This window comes from Prionailurus bengalensis, chromosome A2 (assembly GCF_016509475.1).
Source record: "Prionailurus bengalensis isolate Pbe53 chromosome A2, Fcat_Pben_1.1_paternal_pri, whole genome shotgun sequence".
In the NCBI taxonomy this organism is placed as follows: Eukaryota; Metazoa; Chordata; class Mammalia; order Carnivora; family Felidae; genus Prionailurus; species Prionailurus bengalensis.
The window spans coordinates 23355399-23381258 of NC_057348.1; the positions used below are offsets into that span (position 1 = coordinate 23355399).

General features: G+C 47.9%; 1 protein-coding gene across 3 annotated transcripts in view; it reads left to right on the forward strand.

Moving 5' to 3' along the window:
• Positions 1-25860, forward strand: part of CACNA2D3 (calcium voltage-gated channel auxiliary subunit alpha2delta 3) — an 860144-nt gene that overhangs the window by 651256 nt on the left and 183028 nt on the right. For all 3 annotated transcript variants that reach the window (XM_043587660.1, XM_043587659.1, XM_043587661.1), the window contains one exon: positions 23052-23135. In XM_043587660.1, the coding sequence (XP_043443595.1) occupies positions 23052-23135 (84 nt within the window). The remainder of the gene's footprint in view (positions 1-23051; positions 23136-25860) is intronic.

Sequence of the window (25860 nt, forward strand, 5' to 3'; positions counted from 1 at the left end):
ATGGTTTCACCAGAAGTGATAGCCAAGGTCAAGTTCCCATAAGCAGGATGGCCCAAGCAAATGCCCCAGCATCTCACTTGTGAAAATCCAAACCAGATGAATGGTTTTGCAACTGATCCATGATGAGAGCATAAGGAATGGCCAAGCCATTTATCTATCTCTGACCCTGAGGCCCTGGGATACTTAGAAGAGGTTTGGAGTAATGCCAGCCGTTGAGGATTATCTGAACTCATCCATCTGAATGTGATCGATTAGTGGATGTTGACTCTGCCTCGAGTTTTGCATTTTCTTCCTGGGCAAAAGACGGCAGTGAAGTGGGAGGAACTCAAATTTAGCAACTCTCAGGTTCCCCTTGACTCTTGTCCTGCTACATCCTAACTGTGTGGTTTGGACTAAGCCACACAGCCTCTCTGAGCTTCATCTTCTCTTGTAATCCTGCCATAACCATAATGTATGTGTCACAGCTTTGTTGTCAGAGTAAATGGGATAATGCATGCAAAAGTCTTGGGTGACAAAGCTGGCCCTGGGACATGGTGGGGACAGTGATGGTTATACCCACATTCTATTTATATTATATGGGCTCTATCGATCTGTGCTCAGCTCCTAGAAAGATTGGGAGAATGTGGTGGTGGTGGATGCTTAGGAGGATCTAAAGGACCCTTTTTGATTATTCAGTTGCTTCAGACTGTCATGAGAAACATTGGCGAGGGATTGCACACACACACACACACACACACACACACACACACACACACACAGACTCTGTTTTCAAGGCCAGCTCCGGAAGGCAGGTAGACAACAATCTTACTATGAGGTTCTCTGTGAGCCCTACCAGGTGAGGAGACTAAAGTTTGTGGTTGTTGTTTGTTTTTAAAGTAGCAGTAAAAATAATACCAGGAGCTGTGGTAAGTGCAGAATGAGAGCTAAGCTAGCTGGGCATCCGTCTGCATGGATGGGATGCCACTGGCTCTGGCATGAACAAGTGACCTGTCCGTCTCAGTTTTGTTTACCCCAACAAAGGAAGCAGAAAGCTTTCTCCCACCTTCTCTCTAAGCACCAGCCCACTCAGCACAAAGTAGGGACTCTGGACAGAGCCACTGTTCGTTACCACTTATTTTGGGTCCTTCTGAAAAACGTAACTTGTGAGCTTGCCTTGGATACCTGCTCTCTGCACCAGGCCATACATCTGCCCTGCTCAGACTGCTCCCCCATGGCCAAGGACAGCCAGCTGCCAGCAGCCACCCTGGCTAGCTGGGGCAGGGAACAGACTCGTCTCTCCCCAGCTCAGCCACATAATCGAATCCTTATTCATTCTCCATGATTCTGGCCAAGGCTGCCAGATTAGCACGGTGGGTGTGAGCGTGGGGTTGTGGCCAGCACAGGAGGATGGCGCAAGCTCACTTAAAATAACTCCGATTCCCTCTCCATCTGCCACGGGGGCTGTTTCTGCCCCTGTAGCCAGAGGAAAGAAGTGGGTTTCTCTGAAGCACAATACCAATATTTTTCTAATTTGTCCAATAAAATCTTCCCCTTGAACTTAATGCTCGGCTTGATTTTATCCAGTATTTTCTTTAATCTTGTGTGAGTTGGGTGTGAATCATGAAGCGTCTCCAAAAACAGCTCAGATATAGGAGCCTTCACTCAGCAGACTTGCTTTGGTTTAATTGGCAAAACTGCTAAAATAATACTTTCCTGTTGATAACTGGGCTCTCCCTGGTCTTTCTCCAAGTGTTTCTCAGCCACTCTATCCTTGCTACCACCTTGTGATTTCTGATAGCCTGGCATTCACGCAACAGACGTTACCTGCTGCCAGGTGTGCTGGGTCTCGTGTGGCAGTGGGGGCTGCTGTGTCTGTCTTCAGGTCCCTCTGGGTGGGGAGTGGGCCAACACCACAGCAAGACGGACTCAAGTTAGACCTTGGGGAATGCTGTTTGAGTAGTTCTTAGACATCTGGAAGGTTTTTTCTGGATCTTTACCACTCTTTAACATTCAGGTTAAAAATATTTTCAAAGCAGAGTTGCTGTTAGATTTAGTTTTCTTGGGGCACCTGGGTGGGCTCAAATCGGTTGAGCATCTGACTTCGGCGGAGGTCATGATCTCATGGTTTGTGGGTTTATGCCCCTTGTTGGGCTCTGTGCTAACAGCTCAGAGCCTGGAGCCTGCTTCATATTCTGTGTCTCCCTCTCTCTCTGCCCCTCTCCTGCTCTCTCTCTCTCTCCGTCTCTCTCTTTCAAAAATAAATAAACATTAGATTTAGTTTTCTTGTGCTTTATTTTCCAAATATTTGTGGATTTTTTTTAATGTGGAACCCTGACTATATCCCTTTTTCTCTTGCCCAACAGGGCATTGAGGGGAATAAAATTGAAAAGGTGCCACCTTTGACATGACCTGATTTTTGTTGAGATTTTAGCGATCCATCTGCCCCTACATTTTAGACGAAAGGGTCAACTGAGTTGATTTCCTTCCCCAAGGAGGCCTGGAATGTGGACCTGATCAAACCACCAAAAGAACACAAATAAGGCTCCTTTCCAGCAGCCACAGCACAGGCAGGGCTCCACAGAGAAGCCTGGGGCACGCAAAATTTAGGACTCCTTTCCACGGAGACCATGTTGACATCTGCCAAAAGCTGTTTGCTCTGGGTCTGTGAGCCCAGGAGAAGGGGAAGGATGCTAGAGCGTTTCTATTCTGTAAGAAAATCTGCCAATCGCATCAGCCACTAGGTGTTGTGGTGGGTGGGACGGGAGGTGGGAATGACGGAGAGAAACCCTCAGCCATTCCTTCGGTGTTTGCAGGCATCCACTAAGTTCTAGGCCCGAGCAAGCTGCTTGGGGTGGTTACAAAGACATGTCCCGCCTCCAGGAACTCAAAAATCTAAAAGGATGGATAAGATTGTATACTCTGGGTGGGTGAGTAACTATAGACACTCCTAGGAAAAAGTGCATTCTTGTGTGTTTGTTATCGTTGTTGTTGGGTTTTAGTGGGTTTTTCTAACATTCGTTGATGTCTATTATTGTTCTAGTAAGTGTTCTATATGTGTTAAAGCTTTCGGGGCGCCTGGGTGGCGCAGTCGGTTAAGCGTCCGACTTCAGCCAGGTCACGATCTCGCGGTCCGTGAGTTCGAGCCCCGCATCGGGCTCTGGGCTGATGGCTCAGAGCCTGGAGCCTGTTTCCGATTCTGTGTCTCCCTCTCTCTCTGCCCCTCTCCCGTTCATGCTCTGTCTCTCTCTGTCCCAAAAATAAATAAAACGTCGAAAAAAAAAAATTTAAAAAAAAAAAAAAAAAAAGCTTTCAATCATTAATTTATTTGATAGGAAACTGAGGAGTAGGTGCTGTGGAAAGGCCCAGAGGCTCACAGGGAGGGTGTCTCTGGGGATGATCCTGGGCAGGTGTATAGAGAAGGCAGCCTGGAGTCAGACTGCAGATAACTGTACGTGCCAGGCTGAGGAGCTCCAGTTCTCTGTGGGGAAGGCAGATATCCCCATGTGACAGACAGGAAGCTGAGGCCCCAATGATAAAGTGGTAAGGTGACTAGAAAGTTCCAGAACCAGGAGCCCTAGCCCAGATCAAGTCACATGTGCCGAATTCTGCTCCATTGGTTGGATCTTTAGGAAATGGGAGACAGAGCGGTTGGAAGGTGGCAGTGACCAGGAGGCCACATGGATGAATAACATGTTCATCTTTGGACGATTATAGTTAGAATCTGTCTAGACTAGAACTGTCTAGTAAAAATATAATGCAAGCCACAAACAGAAGCTTCTTATGGAATTTGAAATTTTCCAGTGGCCACATCTAAAAAAAGCAAAAGAAAAACAGGTGAAATTAAGTTTAAGAACATGTTTTAGTCAACCCGGTATATCTGAAATCTTATAGTTTCCATAGATAATCCATAAAAAATCATTAAGGTTTTATTTTCCATTGTTTTTCATGCTAGTGTTTGAAATCTGATGTGTATTGTACACTCTCAGAGCATCTCATGTAGACGAGCCACATTTCAGGTGCTCCAGAGCCACATGTGACTCGAAGCTACCGTATGGGACAGCACAGGTCTGGAGTATGACCAGACATTTTGGTCCCTTCTACACAAAATGGATGGTAGATCCTCCCCTTTCCTGCAGGTGGGTTGGAACAAACTCACTACCACCACCATCTCCTATGGCTCTTCCATCCTGGGGGTCTGTGCAAACAGTGGACGGCCAGTTACCCCCCTCCCCTGTGGCCTCAGCCCCTCCCTCCCAAGCTGCAGAGTGGAAGCAGGGAGTTGTTCAGAACTCAGGAGCATGAGGTTGGTGGCCAGGGAAGATGGGCTCCTGGCTTTGGCCATGCCGCTCTGGCAGTTGCAGCCGCGTGAGTTCACTCCTAAGCCACGCAGACTTCCTAAACCGAACTGTGAAGCACAGGCCAGTGGGCGGGGGGTGCGAGCCGCATTGGCTGAGCCTGAGCTATCAGATTTTCTAAATCAGAATACTCAGATGCCCCAACCATTTCTGTTGTTCTGTCACCTTGAAGGAGCCCAAATTGTGCAGATAGCCATGTCATCTTCCGAACCGATGACAGAAGCTTTCCATGCTCTCTGGGATTCAGTGCTGCTGTCCTAGGCACCGGCTGTCCACAGCCCGAGGTCTGTCTGATCTCACCAGCCTTTCCTTTGGGTCACCCCTTGACTGTCCCACTCTCGATGTTGATCCTGCTGCTTTGTTCTTGTGGCCACCTGGGCAGTTCGTTTTTCTTTGTCCTTTTGCCATTGCACAAATAGATGGGCCCTTGCAGAAAGAAGGTCATTGAATCCGTGGATCAACATGTGGATGTGCTAATAAATAGAAACATTCTTGTACTGCAGCCCTTTCCTAAAGAATCAAGGGGACATTCCTACAGGCACATGTAAATATATGTGGAATGCTAAGGAGACGGTGCATATTAAACACCAGTTTAAATAGGAGCTTAAAAGTTGGGGGTAATATTAGAACCCCTGTCCAGATCCACCTGATCTAGCGCGAGCAGTGGACCTTGTGAAGAGATTCTGTATCATTCCAAAAAACGTTCATGCGGAGTTCAAATGTGATCTCTCTATCTTTGTGTAGATCTTTGGTTATGCAAGGGCTGACTCCCATCCCACACATCTCCTGGTTTTATTGTTGTGGATAATCCTTATACCAGAACACCTCAGTGCATTTTCCTTCATTTCTTCTGCCCAGCCACACCTACTCAGTGCAAATACTCAGGGTTCTTTTAGTTCAACGGGTGTGGGTGTGGCCTCCCCACACCATCCCCCCCTCACATGCTGTCGGATCTGGCTCCAAAATGTGCTCCAAGCCCTCCCCCTTCTCTCTGTCTGTACCCCCTGGTCAGGCCACCGTTCGTTCTGTCTCTCCCAGAGGGCTTCTGTCCCTTTTCTGCTCCACTCTGGGCACCTGGTTTTGCCCGTCCCTACTGCCTGCTCACTGTGGCATTATTCACTCTGCACGTCAGGGGCTGCTTTCAGAGACATCAGTCATGGGAGGGCTTCAGATTGGCATGCAGTGTAAAACCCTAACTCCTGTCTGTGACCGCAGCACCCTGCCAGATCTCACTCCACCTCCCCATTCTGCCTGAGCTTGTGTCGCTTCCCACGGTGCTCACTTGTGTTCTGGCCACACTCTGGCCCTTTTGTCCGTTCCTCCAACAACCCAAGCTCCTTCCTGCTCTGAACCCTTCTTGTTCCCGCTCTTCTCTCTACCTGGAATCTCATCCCAAATACACTCGTGGCTGTTCGGGCTTGTTCTCACCTTCCAGGCCTCATCTAGATGTCACCCCTGCTCCTGGACCAGAGGAGCCACAGCCTTCCTTCATCACCTTTCCATCGTGTCTCCTGCTATAGTTTCTTTAGATCACTAATCACTTGTGGGAAAGGTTGATGTGTTCAGCTTTTCCCCTACTGTCCCTGTGGGTTCCTGGGATTTTTCTGCTGCATGGAAAAGATGGTCAGTAACTATTTGTTGAGTCACTTTGATGGTGTTTGAATGATGTTGGTGATTACATGTGTGGGTACCAGTTTCCCACGATCAACGAAAAGTGCAGATACCACATACTCACCCATCAGACATTTCTCGAGTCCTTCCTGCATCAGGCACAGAAATTGAATTACACGTGATTGGTCAGGCCCTCTGCTCTTTCTGTCCTTCCTTCTGCCCTCCTGCTTGCCCGCAAGCTTTCATCAGATGTTCCTAGAGTCAAGCACCGTGCTAGCTAGTAGGGGCCTAGAAATAGGTAAAAGGGTGTCTCTGCCCACAGAAGCTCACTGCACAAAGCAAGAGTTCCCCGACAGTGAGAAAGCCAAGAAGAGCTATGAGCTCACAGTGGGAGTGTCTGCTTTTCTCAAGGAAAGGTGCCCTGAAATGCAGGAGGGCTTCCCAGAGGAGGTGGCATGCACATCAACTGTATCCACAGTCCACCCGAGGGGACATTTTTACCCCACTCAGCCCGGGACCCCACACCCTCCCCAGGACCGCTGTCCTCGGGCCTGGCCAGACACACGACTTCTCTGGTCTCAGAACCATGCAGTCGCCCGTGAGGGTGTTTGAAGTGGGGGCCTAGCCTAACAAACCTTTCTCCCAAGTGCCGGAATTCCTTCTCAGCCTCCTCGCCCTCCGCTCAGGCAGCAGATGAACTGAAGGAGACTCCCCAGTAGGTGGCGCCCGGGCACCGCCTTGTGCCGGGTCCCCTCGTGGATGGCGTCCCTGCCAGCGGCACATTCTCAGAGCGCAGCCCAGGGACTCCGGCTTCCTGGTCTGAATCTATCCCGTTTAGTTTAAAAGAAAGAATTAAGGGTTGCCTAGTGAGTGTATCTGCTCAGAGGAGTGTGTTCTCTGAGAAAAAACGAACAAGGCTGTGTGACCCCCGTGTAGCAAGCCTGTTCGTTTTGAGATACGTCATTTGGCCAAAGAGAAAACAGAGCCCTGCATGGCTTTCCTCTTGATGAAATTGTTGAGGGCACTGTTTGAACTGCCCTGGTCTGGACACTTGAGTGGAAGAAGTGCCGCGAGTGGGGGATGCTTCTACCTGGAGAGAACCTGAGGGTTATCCCAGGTCGTGGGGTGCCAGAATTTCTGTGGGCTGGGAGCTGCCCTCTGCTGTGCAGACCTCAAGGACTCAACAGGCTCTGGGCCCCCAAGTTCTGTGCTGGGTGTGTGTTTGGACACTCAGGGCGTAGATGGGGTTGAGCAGACAGGGACCTGGTGGTAACAATGCAGCTGTTACTTAGCGGGTCAGGACCCAGGCTCTGGGCCGAGCACCTCCGTGTGTTTTGCCTTCTTAAGTCCTCATACTGCCCCGCATGATGGTGGTACCCATCTCAAAGGGAATAACTGATGCCTAGGTCAAGGACCGTCGGTCAGGCAGCAAATTTGGGTCAGTCTTCAGGGGAAAACCAAAGGATGACTATGGACAATGACATGTGCCTGGTCATTTTTCGTAAAATTAATTGTGAAGCAGCGTTATAAGGTTCCCTCACAGAATGCAAGTTGGGCTGGAGAGCCTCCCGGCACTCCTGCAGATGCTTTCCCCCTTTGCCTCTGCCTTCCGGCCGGCCCCGGCCCCGTACACTGCCCTGAACTGAACTCAGCAGGGGCTCTTTTGCACTGGGCAGCGGCTGGGGTTTGGCTCCTGGGGGGCACCCACTAGAGGTAGAGACAGGCGGGTGGGGTCGGAGTGCACATTCAGCCCTGTGGCCCCGGGACTGGCCGCACCCAATCTAAAGTCACATTTGCCTCCCTGTCTCTGTGGCTTTCTCTCTCAGGACGTGAACAGTGCCCTTTCCTCTGTCCCTTCAGGAAGAGTGGGAGAAGGGTCCCCGCTACTGCTGGCTTTGGGGGACTGCATCATTTCTTCTAGTTTCCCACACCCTGCCCACACCGTTACAATAGCCTCTTTATTAAACCTTCCTTAATTAGCCAGCGTGACTATGCCATGTGCTTCCTGCTGGGGCCCCACTGATACAAAGGTAAGGGTAGACTGAAAGTTTGTTTTTCTTAAGTCTTTACTCTGCCAAAGAAGGAAGAGAGAAGGAAGAAGGAAGGTTGGAAGGAGAAGGAAAAAGAAGAACAAGAGACTCTGTCAGTTCCTTGTTTATTCATTCATTCATATTCATTTATGTATTTATCTCTCAATGCAGTGGGAACAAAGAGCTTCCCTATACCTTCTGGTAAATTTCCCTTTTACCCAAGTGATTAAGAATTGGTATCTGGTGGGGCTCCTGGGTGCCTCAGTCGGTGAAGCATCTGACTTTGGCTCAGGTCATGATCTCACGATCCATGAGTTCGAGCCCCACATTGGGCTCTGTGCTGACAGCTCAGAGCCTGGAGCCTGCTTTAGAATCTGTGTCTCTCTCCCTCTCTGCCCCTCCCCCACTCTCTCTCTGTCTCTCTCTCTCTCTCAAAAATAAATGTTAAAAAAAATCAGAAAAAAGAAAAAGAATGGATATCTGTTGCTTACAGCAACAGCAGCCTAGCTGCTACAGCAGTGAAATCCCCAAGTCTGGGAGCCTCTGCTGGGTGTGGCCTGGCCTCAGCTCTCAGGGAACCCACAGTGTGCACCCCTGCCCCCTGCCACCCTCCCCAAAGAGGTCTCTCCCTGTCCAACCAGGCTTCTTGCATAGGCCTTTGAGTTTGGTCTCAGCACTACATTATAGAAATATCTGGACACATCTGCCCCTCGCTGCATCTGCACGGCCAGCAACCTGAATGCTGATCACATTGTGTTTTGTTCATCCTTGTATATGCACGGCCCCGTGAGGTACCTCACAGAAGAGATGCAATGGTAAATAAGTGGGGAGAGAAGACTCACATCTAGGAAACTGATGACACACTATATTATTAGGCACCAGGGTGAAAATACTGACAAGAAGTGGAATTTATAAAAGGACTTGGTGTCTAGCTGTGGAAGGGAAGGGGTGGCTGGAAAAGGCTGCGGGGAGCCGGTTTGCAGCCTATAAGCCCGAGGTCACAGTCTGTGATCCAGTCCAGCACAGCTGGGAGCAGCAAAGGGCCCTTAGACCCCAGATGCATAACAAGCTCATTCTTGCACTGCTGGAGTGGTGAATCTTTCCTCCCGCCCTCCCCCGCTCTTCCCACCCTCCTCCTCCCTCCTCCTTTCCTCTCTCTCTGGGTCCTTCCCTTCCTTCCTTTCTTCTCTCTTTTCTTTTCCTCCCTCCCTCCCTGCCCTCTCTTTTTCCCCCACCTCCTTTCCCTCTCTCCCCCCTCCCTCCCATTCCTCCCTCATCTGGCCTGTATTCATTGGACGCACTCTATTAGAGGCTGGGGATCTAGTGATAAAATGAGACAGACGTAATTCCCCTTCGTTCCCCATTTACAATCTCATGGACATTTTTTAAAGTTCATAAGTAAACAAATAAATAAAAAGTACTACGCATTTTGGATAAACTCTCCGAAAGAGACAAGGATCTGAGAAAACAGAAAGTAGGGAGAGGCACCTCCCTTGGTTGGATGGTCGGGGAGAGCCCTTCCTGGGAATGGCTTGTTACACTGAGCCCCTGTGGGAGGAAAGAGAATCACTGTGCAGAGATGTTGGAGGCTCTTTCAGGCTGAGGGAAGAGTGTCAGCAAAGACGCTGAGGTGTGGCGTGTTGAGTGTGTCGGAGTCTGGAATCTTTGGGTGGATTTAGGACAGACTTCCAAAGCACAAGGGGGAGTGACTGGGTCACTGGGGAGTGATAGGGTCCTACTTGGGAAGAAGCTCAGTGAAGCACTTGCCTTTAATACTCTGCTCATGTCCCCTCAGTTACTGCCATGTCCACACATGCCAGCCTGGCTTCCTGCTGCCAGCACCTGGCTGAAGACCTCCTCTGGCTTTTGGAGTGCACTCCTCTGAGGCAGCAAGCCAGATGTGCCAGGGAGTTAGCATACCCCCCACCAGAGACTGGTGAGCACCCCCCTCTCCCCCGCCCCTCACAGGTGGGCTCTCTCGAGAAGTCTCCTCAACAGCAGCTCCCAGAGCCTGGCCATGGGATTCGGCTCTGGGTGCCCACAGTGCTCATGTGCTCGATGATGTGCCTTGTGTTGGCCACCTGCCCGTCTCTGTCTCTGGGTCACTCTGCCGCATCCCTACAGGTATTTCCTGAGAACCCCTCCCAAGTAAAAAACCTTGCCCTTGAATCCAGGGCTCTGGGACCGCTTCAGAGAGAACTCAAGCCAGGATACCAGTGGACTGCTATTTCTTGGGAAAAATTGATTTGCTGTAGACTAGAGCTTCGAATGCAGTTTTGCGTGTGCCCCCATGGCCTTTTGCATTAACACGATGCCATCAGACACGTTTTCCATTACATTTCGGGCTCCTGAACATGAATTCACATCACACCAGCTTACTTGGAGAATCCACATTTGTGCTTAGAAGTACCAGGGAGCCTTGGCTTTGTGCTATTACTAATCAAGGGTAGGCGAAAGGAATTTGGTTTAGAGATAACATTCTCAGCTGCTTTATTGTTTGGCAAAAGGATTTGATGAGGACAAAGCCTTTCTTTACACTGGACACACTCTGACCTTTGTTTTACTAGATTAATTTCATATCTAGAGTGCCCCATCTTGGATGATGAATTAGCAATAAAAAGCTCATCAAAATGTAATTACATGCAATGTGTTGAATAATGATCTCTTAAAAATTCCTATAGATTTGTCTGCACCTCCTTCCCCTCGTGGGGGAAATGAGCCTCAGCTGCTAGCTACTAGCCCCCCGCTCAGGAATGCAAACCCTAGCCATATTGTGAGTCTGAGATGGGAGAGCTGGCTTCTATCATTACCCAGTGTCATCAATTGATCAATTGCTTTTCTGCATGTGATGCACATCTTTATATAATTTAAAGGACCATCTCAACGGGGGTAGGAATACACAGGAAGTGGAAGCTCAAGGCAGAGTGAAGCCCTCACCTCCTCCGTCTGCAGCAGCCTGTTGCCGGGAGGGAGTTATTAATTAAAATGTTAACTGCCCAGACAATAGCAGGCAGACCAGCATGGAGAGCGCCTGCGAAGCAAGCATTAAAGCTTTCATAACTGTAAATTCCCGGAAAGTTTGCTTCTCCTTAAAATAGGAAAACAGAACCATCTGTATCTCAGAGGAGCCTTAACTGAGCTGTTTGAGTGTTGTTAGGCTTTTCCCAAGGAGCCCGGCTGGTTTCTCTCCAGAGGGCTGGACTTGGACAGGGAGAAAGCCTAGCCTTATTCCCTGCTCTTGGAGGAGTCCCTTAAACCCTACAGCTGGGCCGACAGCAGAATATTCAAATGATTCCAACAGTGAAAATACCCACACTCATTTGAATAACTGAAGAATTCAGTCATTTGAATGCCAATGATTATTCCTCCCGGAGTTTACATTTTAGAAAGACAGTGCATCTGAATCCCCATGAGAGCATTAAATTGCTATCTAATTAGCAGTCCCAAATTATATATATTTAAAAGATAATTAAAGGTTTGAAGGCTGTTGGAATAACTGGTTATACATTTAAATGAATCACAAGAAATTTGTTAGTAATGTGTGGAGTTTTCTTTTATTTCTTACTTCCCTCTTTGAAGTTCAGTAGACCCAACCTCTCGGGGTTAAGTTTGGTAGCGGTAAGATAAAGGCAGATGGTTTTAATTATTGCAGCTCCAACCTCCAAATAATTATAAGCAGCTGTCATTTTTACATGATCTTAAATGATAAGACCCAAAGAATGCAAATAAAACAGTTGACACCATGGGCTTTTGGGCACCATAATTTAATAATGCCCACCACCGCTGGACTGACCATCGCACATCATTGTATCTCTGAACACACTTCCGGGGTGCCACTTCCACATCCTTTGTGGGTGTTTGCAGGATGAGGGGGAACGCTAATACAGTTGGGCAAGAAAGTAGTTTGGCCAAGCCAGGTAGGGCTCTTGCTTCAAACCCTTCTCAACCTCACTGCCCCTTTCTCCTTGGGATGGGATCTACCCCTGTTGTTGCCCCAGTGAGCCCCCCAGTAGATGATGGCATAGTAGAATGGCACCCAATAGTTGGAATTTCTTTAGCCCATAGCTGGGACTTTGACAAGGTTGGGTACTCACGCAACTTGCCAGAGCCAGAAATCCCAAATGAGTGGCTAGCCTGCCAGCCTCAACCCAGGAAGCTCTGGGTTCAAGTTTGAAATGTGAGGCTTTCTGTGCCTGTCTCTCCTCTCAGAAGGGCAGAGACCCCCTGAGGAGCAAGTCAAGGAGACACTGGCCATTTCCACTTACCGTAGCCACAGAGGCTTCTCCCATTTGGACCCCGTGACTAGAAAACCAAAGTCCTACTGACAGAGGCACACAGTTCACCCTAGGCAGACCTGCGGATGTACTTTGCCAGAGTCAAGTCTAGAACATCATCTAGAGGGAAGACACACACACTGAGTACTCCAAATCAAATCAAAAACCCAAGGAGCCAAATGCTTGATTCTCACCAAAAGTCTCACCTGGAGTTTCTAAATTTCTATCTGCATTCCAGGAGGAGGGTTTGGGAGTAAGTGGGGCAGGTGCAAGCATTTACCTGACTCCCTAGTACTGGGGCAGGCTTGAGAGTCATACGGCTGGGATGCTCCTTCCATGGAGCCCATTGCATCCAGGTTCAAATACAAATATGAACAGTACATTCATATATATTTAATGGAAAGATTCCTTTGAGTGTTAATAATTTGTTTGAAGCTCAGCTCTGCTCCGTGTAGAATGGCAGGGAGCTGGTTGATTGTGATCCCAGGTCACCTTGCCATCATCGTCCTTCTGTTGTGCCGTCACAGGACACATCTCAGGCAGGCACCAGACAGCAGCCTCAGGTACATGTTTGTCCGTGGGGCAGAGCCGTCTCTGAGGCGAGGGTCAGCCTCAGCCTCATCTGCCAGCTGTGTGGCCTTGGACAAGTTGCTCAACCTCCCTGGCCTCCGTTTTCCTGTGCCACAAAATGAGTACAAAAATAGTGCCTACTATCTGAGAGTGTTTTGAGGATTAAATGAGTTCATGTTCACAAAAGGTCTAGAACTGGCCAGACACGTACTGTGGGTTCTACATGTGTTCATTAAGTATATTCGCTTATATTCACATCCTAATTTGTTCATTGACTCTCTTCACTCATTCAAATATTCAAATATTCATGGTGAATCTCTTCTGCCAGGCACTCTCCTGGGCATTGCAGGTTCAATCTTGAATGAGAAATAGCCTCTTTCCTGGAGATCTTGGGACCTAGTTGGGGAGATGTGATGGGTGTGGACAGAGAGACCACAGGAGGCTCAGGAGAACACAGGAAGGACCTGAACCAACTCTGCACTAGACTTCCCAGATGAGCTGATGTCTCTGTCAAGTCCTGAGGAGCCACTGGATGTTGAGTTGGGGTAAAGGCTGTTGGAAACAGAGTGGTTGATACAGAACCTGGAGGCAAGGATGATAATGACACAGCAGCCAGCTCAGTCTAGCTGGGGAGTCATAGAGAGATAGGCAGGAAGTACAGAGAGAGAGAGGTCAGAGCAGCAAACAGAGACAGAGTGATGGGGACTGTGGCATTCCCGAACATTGGACATCATCCTAGAGGGCATGGGGAGCCATGAGGATTCTGGGCCAAGTGGTGATTTGGGTTGCAGAAGAATCTTCCCTTCTGGCATCTGGACCCTGAAGCATGGACTAGAGAGGTAAATTCCATGCAGAAAGGCTTAGAAGACACTCACCTTCATCAAGGTGGGTGGGTATCATGGTGGTTGAAACTAAGTTGATGGCAAGAGGGATGGAGAGACATGACTCTATTTCAAAAGACAAGGAAAAGATAGAAGCAATGCATATGGCAGTTTGATGAGCCCTGGTTGCTTTGCCTGGCCCACTGGCCTCTTTCTCTGATTCTACTTGCCTTTTTAGCTTCTGCCCACATCTCCATGATCACAGACAAGTGTAAGACTCAGAGGACTGAGTCAGCCTTGCGGGGGACCTTTGGTTTTCCTATGAGTCACGAGTGACATCAGAAGTCCCTTGGGCTTATTCAGACCAGCATGCATCCAGAATTAAAAAAAAAAAAAAAAAAGACTGTATATCAGAATCGTCTGCAAAGAAAAAATCAAGCCTAAACATTTTGCTGGGTCACCAATCTAGTGGGATATGGACGGATCCGTGATGGATGAGAACCTGTTCAGTCTGGTGATGAGAATGTGGCTAGGGGCAGAGAGCAGATGAGTTGAAAAGACGGCCATGTGCATGTTTATACCACAAAAACTCTTGTGTCCTCAGGGAGGCGCAAACAAGGGCCACCCCAGGGGAAAAGGGAGACAGACTCTAGCTGAAGGATCAGAGAAACTTCCATGGAAGATGTGGGCACAGAGCTGGATCCCTTTATGTCTTCTCCTCCTTCACAAGTATCTTTAAAACTTTTAGCAGAAAAAGAGAAAACCATCACGCCACACAGCCCTCTAATAAAATCATATACACACACACGTTTGGTGAAGGCTCAGCTATCTGATGTAGATTGATATCATCACAGGCATAAACCAGAGTCAAGGGTAATGGTAGCTGGCTTGCAAGAAAGGACTCCTTTCCCTAGTTTCTTCCTCCCTCCATTTCCTTCACTTGCAAATCATTGCCAGCTTCCTGCACTTCATGCCAGTTAGCACAGAAACCTTAACATTGAGAGAGGCCTCTCTGTTCCAAACATCATCCCTCCAAGTGGAGCCAATGGGACTGGAATATTTCTCCCAGGGACTGAGCCAGGAGAGGTGATGGGAACGGGGTGACAGGCAAGGAAGGCCCATGTCCCTGACCACAGGCAGAAACGCTGCAGCAGAGAGCTCTCTCTGTGTGAATGGGCAGCTGCAGCACCTCTGGAAGGCAAATGTGCCACAGTTTTGTGGCACTGTTGGTTGAGGGTGTTTTTTTATTTCACTTGGGTGAATTAGAAAATGCATCGTCTCTGCAGTTTTTGGTGCCCAATTATAGTACATGTTCAAAACAGTCTGACACATTTCAATACCCAAGGGTATTTTGATGCAGTTAAGTGCTCAGGGGAATAATGCCAAATAAAGTTCTGTAAATGCATAAAAAATTGTTTGCTTGTCAACTGTCACAGACATCCTTTCAAATTATAGAGGTCCTCTTGTTATCCTAGATAGTATTTCCTAACGACCCAGCTATTTGAAAGCTTTATATGAAATCAGCTTTGGAATATGGCACTGTCTGTGCTCGAGAACTCGGAGCAACTCTGTTTGGAACTTGGGCATTCGTTCTGAAGGTTGTCCTGCATCTAACCTTTGCCCAGAAGACTGTAGTGTGGGTTTTTGTCCAGAGTGTTCTAACCAATCGGTGGGGTGGTCTTCCAGGTACCCACACTCACCTTTCCTCTGCAGGTAGCATCGTGGTCTTTCTTCTGTGCTCAGGACTGGTATTTTCTTAGCAAGAGCCCTTCACCTGACTCAGACGCCTGCAGACAGCTCCCCTCTCTCTGGGTCAGAGTCCCTGCTTCCCAGTCCCTGTGCTGGCAACCAAATCTCCTCCTGCCCCAACTACTCAGCACGCTTTTCATTTTCATGACTCTCTTGCTATTACAAGGCAGACTGGCTTTCTGAGAATGGGAATTTAGATCCAGCCGCCATGTATCAGCCACACCGAAGCCTACAAAACCGCTGGTGGAGTGAGGCCACTTCCTCCCCACACACCATGGGGGTGACTCACCACGACTCAGAGGACACTGATTAAGATAAAGGTCATTGGGGTTTTCAAAGCAGCCTGTTAATTGTTGTTTTTTAAAAAAATACCAAGGCTGTTTTAGTTTTACAGCGATCAAAAGGATTTTGTAATCACACTAGGAGAGCACGTAGAACTTTTCATCTTTGAGACACTTAAAAACATTAATTAATAAGAGCAGGGTACCTGGTAGAAAAAGGAAAAGGCTTGTTGTCTCGACATGCCCTGCTGCCTCTCTCCCACCTTCCGGCTGCTTTTGGACACGCCCTCCCTGCTTCCCTCCAGCGTATCTGGGCTTCTCATCTACCCATGAACACGGAGGATTTCATCCCTACGTACAAACTCCTTGGTATTTGTCCCCTGGCATGTCTATGTCATCCGGTCATCAAACTTATCTAGAAAGGTCTGAGCCGCATGGGGTGGTGCAACCAAAGGGCCAGCACCATTTTGAGGGAAATCCTAGATACCATGGTACCATCAGATGCTACAAGGCTTCTCTGAGGCTCTGAGTCAGTGTTGGCTATTGGGCCTTGTATTGTGTGCACCGGGCATGTGCCATGATCCTGGTTCCATGCACTCAGTATATCGTAGTTGTTCTCAATCTAAAACTGAATCGGTGTACCCCCGGCCGCGAAGGCCAGTTTCAGGGTAGCCTGAATGAGTTGGCGTCCAGTGGAGGCACAAGGGACTGGTGGGATTTGGCTTCCGGCATGGTTCTGCACCCATTAATATGCCTACTGCGTCCTGTGGGTGGTCGCCATCTGAGCTGAGACACCCTCAAGGGAGGCCTAGTGCAAAATGTGGTGAAGACCCGAGGCTGGGCAACCAGGCAAAGATGGGGTGGAATCCCAGTTCCACTGCCAGTTAGCCATGCCACCACGTGGCCTGCATCCCTGGGCTCTGCGTTTGTGTGTCTGTGAAGTGGTTATCCTTCCATGGAGATAGGCACACCATTTAGCACGGCTCCTGGAAGAAGCGCATTCACTCTTCCTGAGGAATGCTAGGAGGTGAGGGGGAAGGTAGCCGTCAGAAAACATTTGCTTTTTTTTTTTTCTGTTTTGCTAAAGGCAGTCACTTGGAAAGCAGAACAGATTGGTTGCTACATTTTATGAATTCCTTGTTGGAGAAACAATGAACTTAGAAGACTGAAAGCTGTAACTACTTCAAAGTACTTTCCCTTTGGAACAGATAGCAGAATGGTGGGTGGGGATCCCTGCATGGCCTGTATCGTGATAGTGAACACAATATTTTTTTTTTCAATTCCTTCACTTTTCAGTATTTTCCAAATTTTCTACAGTGAGCAGTTGTTACATGGATAATCAAGGGAGAGAGAGAAAAAAACAAAACAAAACACCTTAAAAAACAGCCAAAGCTGAAACCATTTGGATTGTAGACAGGAGTCACTGATACTGTGTTTCCACTGAGACTCCCATTCCCTTGGGCCACCTCCTCTAAGGCTATGTGCCATGGCAACCGGAGACCTTGTGTTTGAGACCCTTGCTTTGACCTTGAGAAGAATGGACCACGATGTCAGGTTGAACTGCCTCTTTTTAAAAGGACTGTACTATTAAGAAACCTTTGATCCCATGAGCATACTTTCCAGGGCTGAGGCAGGTGCTGCCACATCTCAGGTGTCAGTAATGACCTTGGCAGTTATTGGTGTTTGCCGAGTAGGCATTTCTTGAGACTGTTTGCCAAGACATACCCCTACTCAACCATGTGTGTACCCATTTGCTTCTCATCCCAGCCCTGTGAGCTGAATGCTATTACCTGCATCCTACAGATGAGCAACGTGGGCTCAGAGAAACGCACACCGGCCCTGGAGCACACAGTGTGTGTGTGACTAGAACCGGAGTCTGACTCTAGGGCCCTGCTCTCTACTGCTCTTCTGACCACCCTGATTGATGAGCAGTGAACCACCGTCTACAACCTGAGTGCAGGAAATGACCATTCTCAGACAGCTTCTCCATGCTTTCCCCAGGCTCACCTGGGGACCTCAGGACCTGATAAATGTTCAGTATCCAACAGTATTTTGGGGTATGTGGGTGTGTAAATGAGCAAATAAGGGAACGAATGGCTGAGGGAGTGAAGGAATGACATGCCTGGTGGCCATCAGGCCCTGCTGTCTTGTGCATGGAGGAGAGAAGATGTGTCTCCTTTCCTTCTCCTTGAAAGGACCACTTCAGCCTCTCAGACAAGAGGAGACGCGGGCCTCGGAGGAGATGGCGAAGGTGTTCACCAGCTGAGGACCGTGCTTTCCTTGGGAGAGAACATCTGCCCAGACAATGGCTGGCTCCCTGCCCTTGGCCACACCCCTGCACCAGATGGCATTAGCTTTGGGCAAGGTTTCTTCCTCTCCAGTTGTGGGCCTCCCACCCCATCTCCTTCCTTCCTGTTGGCAGTGTGGAGCAGCACGTACAATTTATCAATTATTAGCATACACAATATTTGTTTCGCAGAGGCTGTGTGGATGTGTGTAGCTGATCTCCTCTGGCCCTTCCCCCCCCCCCCAACACACACACACAGAAAAAAAAGCAAAGGCATTTTTTTTTTCAAACTCACATGAACATGGCCATCACCTCAGCCCGTCCCATTATGCTTCCAAAGTCCATCTCTAGATAACCCATGAGAACACTCAGGAGCACCCAGTTAACCCCTACCTGGCAGGTTCAGGCACATAAGGCAGCTCCTGTATGGCTCCAGCTTGCCCCTCAGATGGGTGCCCATCTTGTCCCATCCTCCTAGGCCACGGGCTGGTTTGTGTGTTCACCACATCTGGCCTTTATTTGAAACTCCACCTCAAAGTATTTCATAGCACAGAATATCTTTCCTTATTAAATTCTCCCCCACATATTTTTTTCATAAAACAGGCACCAAAAACTACAAACCTACCCGTGGCTCTCAAAGTATCTGTTTATAAACCTTTGGAAACCGTTCGCAATTCGTTAATCACATTTTCAAAGGAAGTTACAGTTTATAGATACACTAACAAATGCCATATCCGATGCCTCAGCCCCAGTAACGAGATCCTCACGCAGGGAAGCAGGGAGTGGGGCTGGTGGATCCGGGATGTGTCACAGGCTGAATCCCACGGGATAGGGGAGATCTGGCCTGGGAGTCAGATTTACTTCTCGTTCTGTCACTCTTACACTGTGGCCTCCCGTGTGTCCTCTCGGGGAGAAAGTAGGGGATCAGCCATGCTCAAACACAGTAGTCTATCTTGATTAACAGTGAGGTATTTTGCAAATCACATGTTCCTAAAGAACCGTTAGGAACACTTCACTTAAAATGTACTTTAAAAGTGGTTAATTTACAAGGAAAATAATAAAGGCATTAAATATATACAAATCACAACTCCAGTGACTACTTATGTTTGAAACCCAAACCAGCTTTAAAACAACATCTTTAGAAAGGGAAGGAGGTAATGTGGAGAGAATGTGTTGGTACCTGAAACATCTAAGGGCATAAAGATTTCAGTCACAGCTTGATCCAGGCACACCCACCATGTTTTCAGGACTCTCTTCCTGTCTCTTCTCTGCTTTCTCTGAACTGGCTTCATTCTCAGGAAGGCTCTCTCCAAGCAGAAGCAGAGATGTTTATGAGGAGCTCAAGTTCACGTCCTACCACCTTAATGATGCTAGTGGATGCACAGCTCTTTTATCCGGATAAATCCAAGAAAGCATCCTAGATTGGGTCTCATCTGGGTTGGCATGAGTTATATACCCAGCTCTGAACCAATCTCTGTGTCCTGGAGAGATGTGGGTCTCCTTACATGCTCACGTCACTTGCCCACCTCTGAACCAGGATGGTCTTGCTTTCCCAAGAACTATATTTATGGAGCATAGGGCCCAAGGTCTTCCCCTGGAATAAAGCAAGGTGATTGCCCTGGAAAATGTGAGGGATGGGTGGGGGCAGTGCACAGCACAGATGTCTTCCTCTTGGAAGTCTAATCTCTAGCCTTCCAATGTGCTTTCTAAATGGGAGAAAAAATAAAGGTGGATCTAGGGTCATTATACTTGAGTTTACTTACCACCCTCAATCTGTTTTGTCTTATGCAACAGCCACTGACTTTTCCTTCTCTCGCTCAGAGTAATCACTCTGCTACATTACTGCTTGATCTCTAATGGGAGACCATTAACAAAGACCCAAATGGGAAGTCTTTCAGACTGGTTTCACATACCTGGTTAAGCAGACATTGTGGTGGGGCATTCCTTTTTTTTTTTTCTTTTTTTTTTTCCTTCTTTTTTTTCTTTTATTTTTTCCTTCTTTTTTTCTTTTTTAGTGTTTATTGATTTTTGAGAGAGGAGAGAGAGAGTCATTCCTAAAATGGAGTTCCAGAGCAAGTATCCCCAGTCCTGCCTGTTTCCTTCAATGAAACTAACTTATTTAGACTCACTGGCTTGTGGACCAATACACTGGGAGTGCTTCTTCACCTCACGCTCTAAACTCTCCAGGTTCTCTGAATATCAAAAGTGCAATGTACTGAATTTCTTGAGTGTTTGACAGCTGGGAGTGGTCAGAAGGCCAGGCTTCTCTAAGCATTAGAAAATTGCCAAATACCATCTAAAAGGACTTGGGTGCTTTAGCACAGGTATGGATTTTTCTGCTGCGAGAGTCTCAAGTCCCAGATGAGGTATATAGTATGCAAGTCTTGGTGCTTAAGATACACACCAGGAGGAGGTGCATGACTGTGACTCTCTGACACAACCATCTTCAACAAACACCTCCTTCCTGCCTATGGTTTGCAGAGCAGAATCACTGACTGTGTCTCCTTCATTTCAAGGAAATGACGTAGAAGCCAACTGTATACAACAAGACCCATGATCTTGTTGGCCAAGATGATGGGTCTCAGGAATCATGCTAGCATATTAAGGATTTATTCTATGCCAGAAATGTGTTTGTCAATTTATACACACTATCTAGTTCATTCTCTCAATCTACCATTGCCACAGAGGCACTATTGTTTCTCTTATTTTGCAAGTGAGAAAAGGGGAACATGAAGCCACTGGGCCCCTTGTGCAAGATCATGTGCCCAGTAAGTGGCAGAAACACTTTGTCTAACAAAAGACAAGTGGATACTTTTGGTGCTCAGGACCTCGGCAGTCTTCCTGAGTTTCTTTAGGAGTGGCTGAAATAGCATGATGCTCAGACACGAAAATTTGGTCGGGGGCTGGTGGTGAGTGGGGATGTCCTGCACACTCTAGTTATATCATGTTATCTAATGTGTCATGGAATTTGTTATTGAACTTGTGATGGGCTCTTTTCCAATATGTATGGTGGGCAATACATTGACCTTCGGGGGGGGGGGGGGGTGGAGCAGAATTAAGAGTGATGAACTGCGAGCGAGTCCTTGGAAAAGAAAGAAAGGCTATTTAGCTGGCTTTATTTATATCCTTAGTACCTGGTCCTTACTAGGGGTCCAATAAATGTATTTGAGTAAATAAATAAAGGAGAATTTTGTAATGACCAAAGGAAGTGCTTCTCACAAAAAGATGGTGTAGACCTAGTGTTACATGGCCCAAGAAACTGTAAAGGCTTTGCCCTTAGTGGCCAGAGGCTGGGCTGCATGAGCTTCTGGTGTTCCTCCTGGCTCTTAGGAGTAGGGTTCTTACTGAAATGGAACATGGGGGCCGTTAGGCAGTTAACAGAGGCCCAAGAGTGTCTGACTCTTGCTGCTCGAAGGGACATGTGGAGTCTTACTTAGCATCATGTGCCCCCTTCCCCATCACACCTCCTCACTGAAAGCTGTGGGTGACAACCCCATGGACCTCATTCCTGTTCCTCCCACTTGGCCCCAGCCTGGCACTTGCCAGGGCCAGAGCTTCTGTGAGCACACGAATTTTCCGTAACAGGATCCAGCCATGAATCTGCTGTCATTTACAGCATCTTTGCAGGGAACCACTTCCCTCCCTCTTCATCTGCAGTGGATCCGATGTCGTAAAACTGGCCATGAACAGCTGCTCATTGGAAAGCCTGAGAGCCGGGAGAGGAAGAGTGGTTGACCTGGGTGATCTGAGCCCATTGCCCCTTGGAGCCAATGCAGCCTTCCACTCAGGAAGTGGAAAGTGGAAAGACCACTTTCCAGAGAGGTCTCAGCACTCCTGAAATACACTTGACAGGGAAAACAAGAGAGGAGGAAAGCCACTGGGCCCTGTTTGGCTTTACAGTGACTACCCTGTCTGGCCTCTGTTCCCTGGGTTCCACTGGGGGCCCATTTAGACCTGTTTGGTTCAACACACTGGCAGTGAGTCTCTCCTTCACACCCATGTGCCTTCAGCACCTTGTCTCTGCAGTAGCCAAGCAGTGTCCAAAATGGTAACCTGTGGTTTTATGGTCTTAACACACTTACAGTGACACTGCATCTCGTTTAAAATCTTACCAATTCAATCCAAAGATGACCAGTTTAGAGATAAAATCAAAAAAGAAAAAGGCTATACATACATACATATTTTTTTCTAGTATGCCATCAGCCACATCTTATGAACTTGTAAAGGGGCTGCTTATCTTTAGCCTGCAGTAGAGGGCAGACTTTCCTACATTATAAACATCCCCACAACCAGCATTAAAGGCCCTGAGACACAGGACCATCCAGACACAGGAACATCCAGTTGGTAAAATGGTAGGCTTGCAGGGTGACTAACACCAGTGATCTAGGGAGAAAAAATGAAAACCACTTCCCCAGTTATTAATGCACTCATCAGCTTTTCCAGAGAAATGCCCTAATGGCTGTTAAATCTGACAGGGATTCCCAGTACCCACATCTACTCCAGGTAAAGGAGCTGCGCTTAGCTCAGTACTGCTATAGACAGCATGATAGCAAGTAGAGAAGGTTCTGTGTGTCTACAAAATGGTACCAGGATGTTGAGCCCAACTGTGGAGATCAGTACTTTTGTTTCCTAGCCAAGGAATTAGGGGGTAGCTTTGGGACAGGAGGTAGGGGTGGGAGAACTATAAAACAAAGGGTTATGACTAGATGTTTGGTAAACTGTCTACAAAGCCCTTTCCTATGTCATGAAGGGGTGGTCTTTGAAACTTAGGAGTAGAGAAGGATCTCCCCCATTCCACACACATACCATCCAGGCAGAGGGGAAATTTTGCTTGGTTTCTGGCGTGTTTGGAGCCAATGAGTCCAGTAGGTAAATTCATATCAAGTAGAGTTGACTTGTTATTCCCCAGCTCAGAGCGACTGGCCTCGGCTTCCCTGCTATTAAAACCCCTAGGACTGTGCCCTGCCAGGCTTCTCACCAATATCTCTCTACTCATGGTTCCTGTCAGAGAAACGGGGCTTGGGGAGATAAAGGCTGCCATGGCTGCTGATCTCATGGAAATATTTTGTTTTCTTTTCCTTTTCCCCCTGCCAGTACGAGGAAGGAAAAAAGCGAAGGAAACCTAACTACAGTAGCGTTGACCTCTCGGAGGTAGAGTGGGAAGACCGGGATGATGTGGTAAGTGACTGGTGAGGAGGGAGCTCCACTGTACCCACTTCTGTACCTGGAGGCCATCCTAGGAGGTGGCCACTGCAGGGACATGGAGACAATGGGCCCTTTTGATGGCATTTGGGGTTTATAACTCTCCTGCTGGTTGGAAAAACTGCAGATAGGCCTGCTTTGTGCATTTGGCCAAAACCAGCTCCTGTCTGGTCCCTTCTGCTGTGGATTAATCCAGACCCTTCCTCAGTGCCGTTTATGGGACGTTGCTGCCCTCAGGGGAGCCTGGCCAGACAGCAGAAGGCTCTGCCCACCACAAAGTCAGGGACACAGTGCACTTGTAGGGACACCATGGGCTAGCCCTTTTTTTTTAAAGAGCAGTCCAGGGCTTAGCAGGCCCACCTCCCATTTGCACGGCTGGCAGTGCATTTCCTGGGCCGTCTCAGCCTTCCCCATCCTGGCCACACTGCCAGCAGTACACACGCTTCTTTCCCGCACGGATTCAGCCTTCGGCACTGTATCAAAAGCTTTCCTTATGCCCAAGACTTAACCCCGTCTGTCTTCTTGTTACTTCCTCAATAAATCAGATTTGTTCGACATGGCTGCCTTTGCATGAATGTAGGCAGACTGTCCTTAATTAAATTGTCACTTCCCATGAGTTCCTGCCTTGATCCTTGTTCTTTCCTTTCTCTGTGGTATCTCCGTGCAGGGCCATGGTTCTCTGCCCTCACCCTCCCTGATTTGTCCAGGGTTCTTTCTGCAGTTTCACCATTGAGACACAAATGTTTCTGTCCCTCAGTCTGTCCTATTTCCCAAAGGGTTGTTGAAGAGAACCACCTGGACGCCCCAGCTGGGTTCCTGGGCCTTTCAGAAACATGGCCAGCATCACTGTTCTCTGGCTGTCATTTTTCTTCTCATCAAGTCCTCCACTCCCTGGACATCTCAGCTAGCATAAATCTTGGATTCTCTTCCTTGCCTATAAATTGCAAGAGGTGTATCTGTTTTAGAAATTTAGCTGATTTCCTTCTTCATCTGTACTAAGACTCTTTAAACTCAAGTTAAAACAAAATAATGGCTGGTTGGTTAAAAGCTGCTTCCTAACCTGCCCTCTTTTCCCAGGGGCTGGTGGCCTGATGTCAAGTCAGCTCAATGACCTGATACGGTTTACATCTCCTTGTTCTTTTAAACGTGGTCATTGGGGTCTTTACATTGTACTGTGCCTGATGCCCATGCCCTCCCTTTTCAACCTGCTCTTCCCAAGAAGCAGGCTAGTGCAGTTGTGAGGGGCACCCCTCCAGGCATTAGCCTACCTGGGTTCAGATCCCACGTTAGTTATTTGCTGGCTATTGGTCCCAAGCATGCAATTATCCTCTCCGTGCCTCAATTTTGTTGTTTTGTTCTTTTTTCCCAGTAAAATGAGTATGATGATAATAGTACCTATATCAGTTGTGAATCTTAAATGTGTAAATATGCCAAGTGATGAAAAGGTATTTATAACACTGTGCAGACATGGTGAGGCCTGTGAGTGGTGGCTATTCTTCATACCATTCTCATCATCATTAATCCTCAGGGAACCTTCTCGTTAATGAAGGTCCCGTGGACTTACAGCTGCTAAATTGTCTCGTGAGTGTCTGAAGGGTGCATTCCATTGTTTTCCTTCCTCTTCCATCTTTACTTTATCGGTTGCTTTATTTTGACCTCCCTGGACCTTTTTGTTTCCTTTCCCAGAAGGCTGGAACCTTGTTGTCAACATGCTTCTCCATCAATTTCCTCTCATCCATTTTGATTAACGTGGGAGGCAAACTGGAGAATGCTTGCTCTTACTTCAGAGTCCTGCCATCCAGGGAGCAGGTCCTCTGCTCCTAAGCACAGAGCTAATGACGCTCTCACTTCTCCTTTGTGTGGAAGCGATTTATTACTTGGCTCACTTTATCTATCACCTATGCTCCAGTTAATTTTCAATGAGCTAATATCTCCTCTTATTAATAGTGGTTTCCCTGCCCTATCATCTTTTTCCCAGATTCCCAGACTCCTGAGCATGTTCTTCACCTCCATCTGACTCATAGGACTGGGCAAGGTCGGGGGGGTGGGGGGGTCCACCTTCAGAATTCCCACATCTCCTACACGTCCAGTGTTCTTACTCTGCTTACAGTGGTCTCTCGTCTCTCTGATTCGGGTCCCTTGCCTCGTCTCTTTGAGGAACATGGCATACTCAAAGTGTCAATTCCTTCATCACCAGCATGTCTGGGGAAACCCAGGTCACCATTTGTCTCCTAGAGATTTGCACTTCATTGATTGGAGAATGCTGGAACCCATACAAAGCATCTTTGTGAAGTCTACACAGGATCCACCCTGCCCATATGTCCACCACTGGGGTTTGCGTGTGAGTAGCAGAGGGCAGGCTTTTGGTCAAGATCTGGGAAAGCACCTTGCAAGCAGGGCCAACTGAGGAAGAAGCAGCTTGAGTCTGCCCAGCTGCAGAGAACGTCTTGGAAGGTGCATCCTACTTCTCTTGGCAGGTCGGCTCTAGTTGAATAAAATAACGGTATTTATAACATAGACCCTGTGTCCTTCCAAAAAAAGATGTGAGGTCACATAAACTATTAAAACACGTGCAAAATAGATTGGCTAAATTTAAAATTTTTTAAAGAGAAAGAAATTAGAAACCATTTAGAGGAGGATGAGCAGAACCGCTGGCCCAGGCTCCAGGTGACTTAGGCATCACATCAACAACACAGTGAGT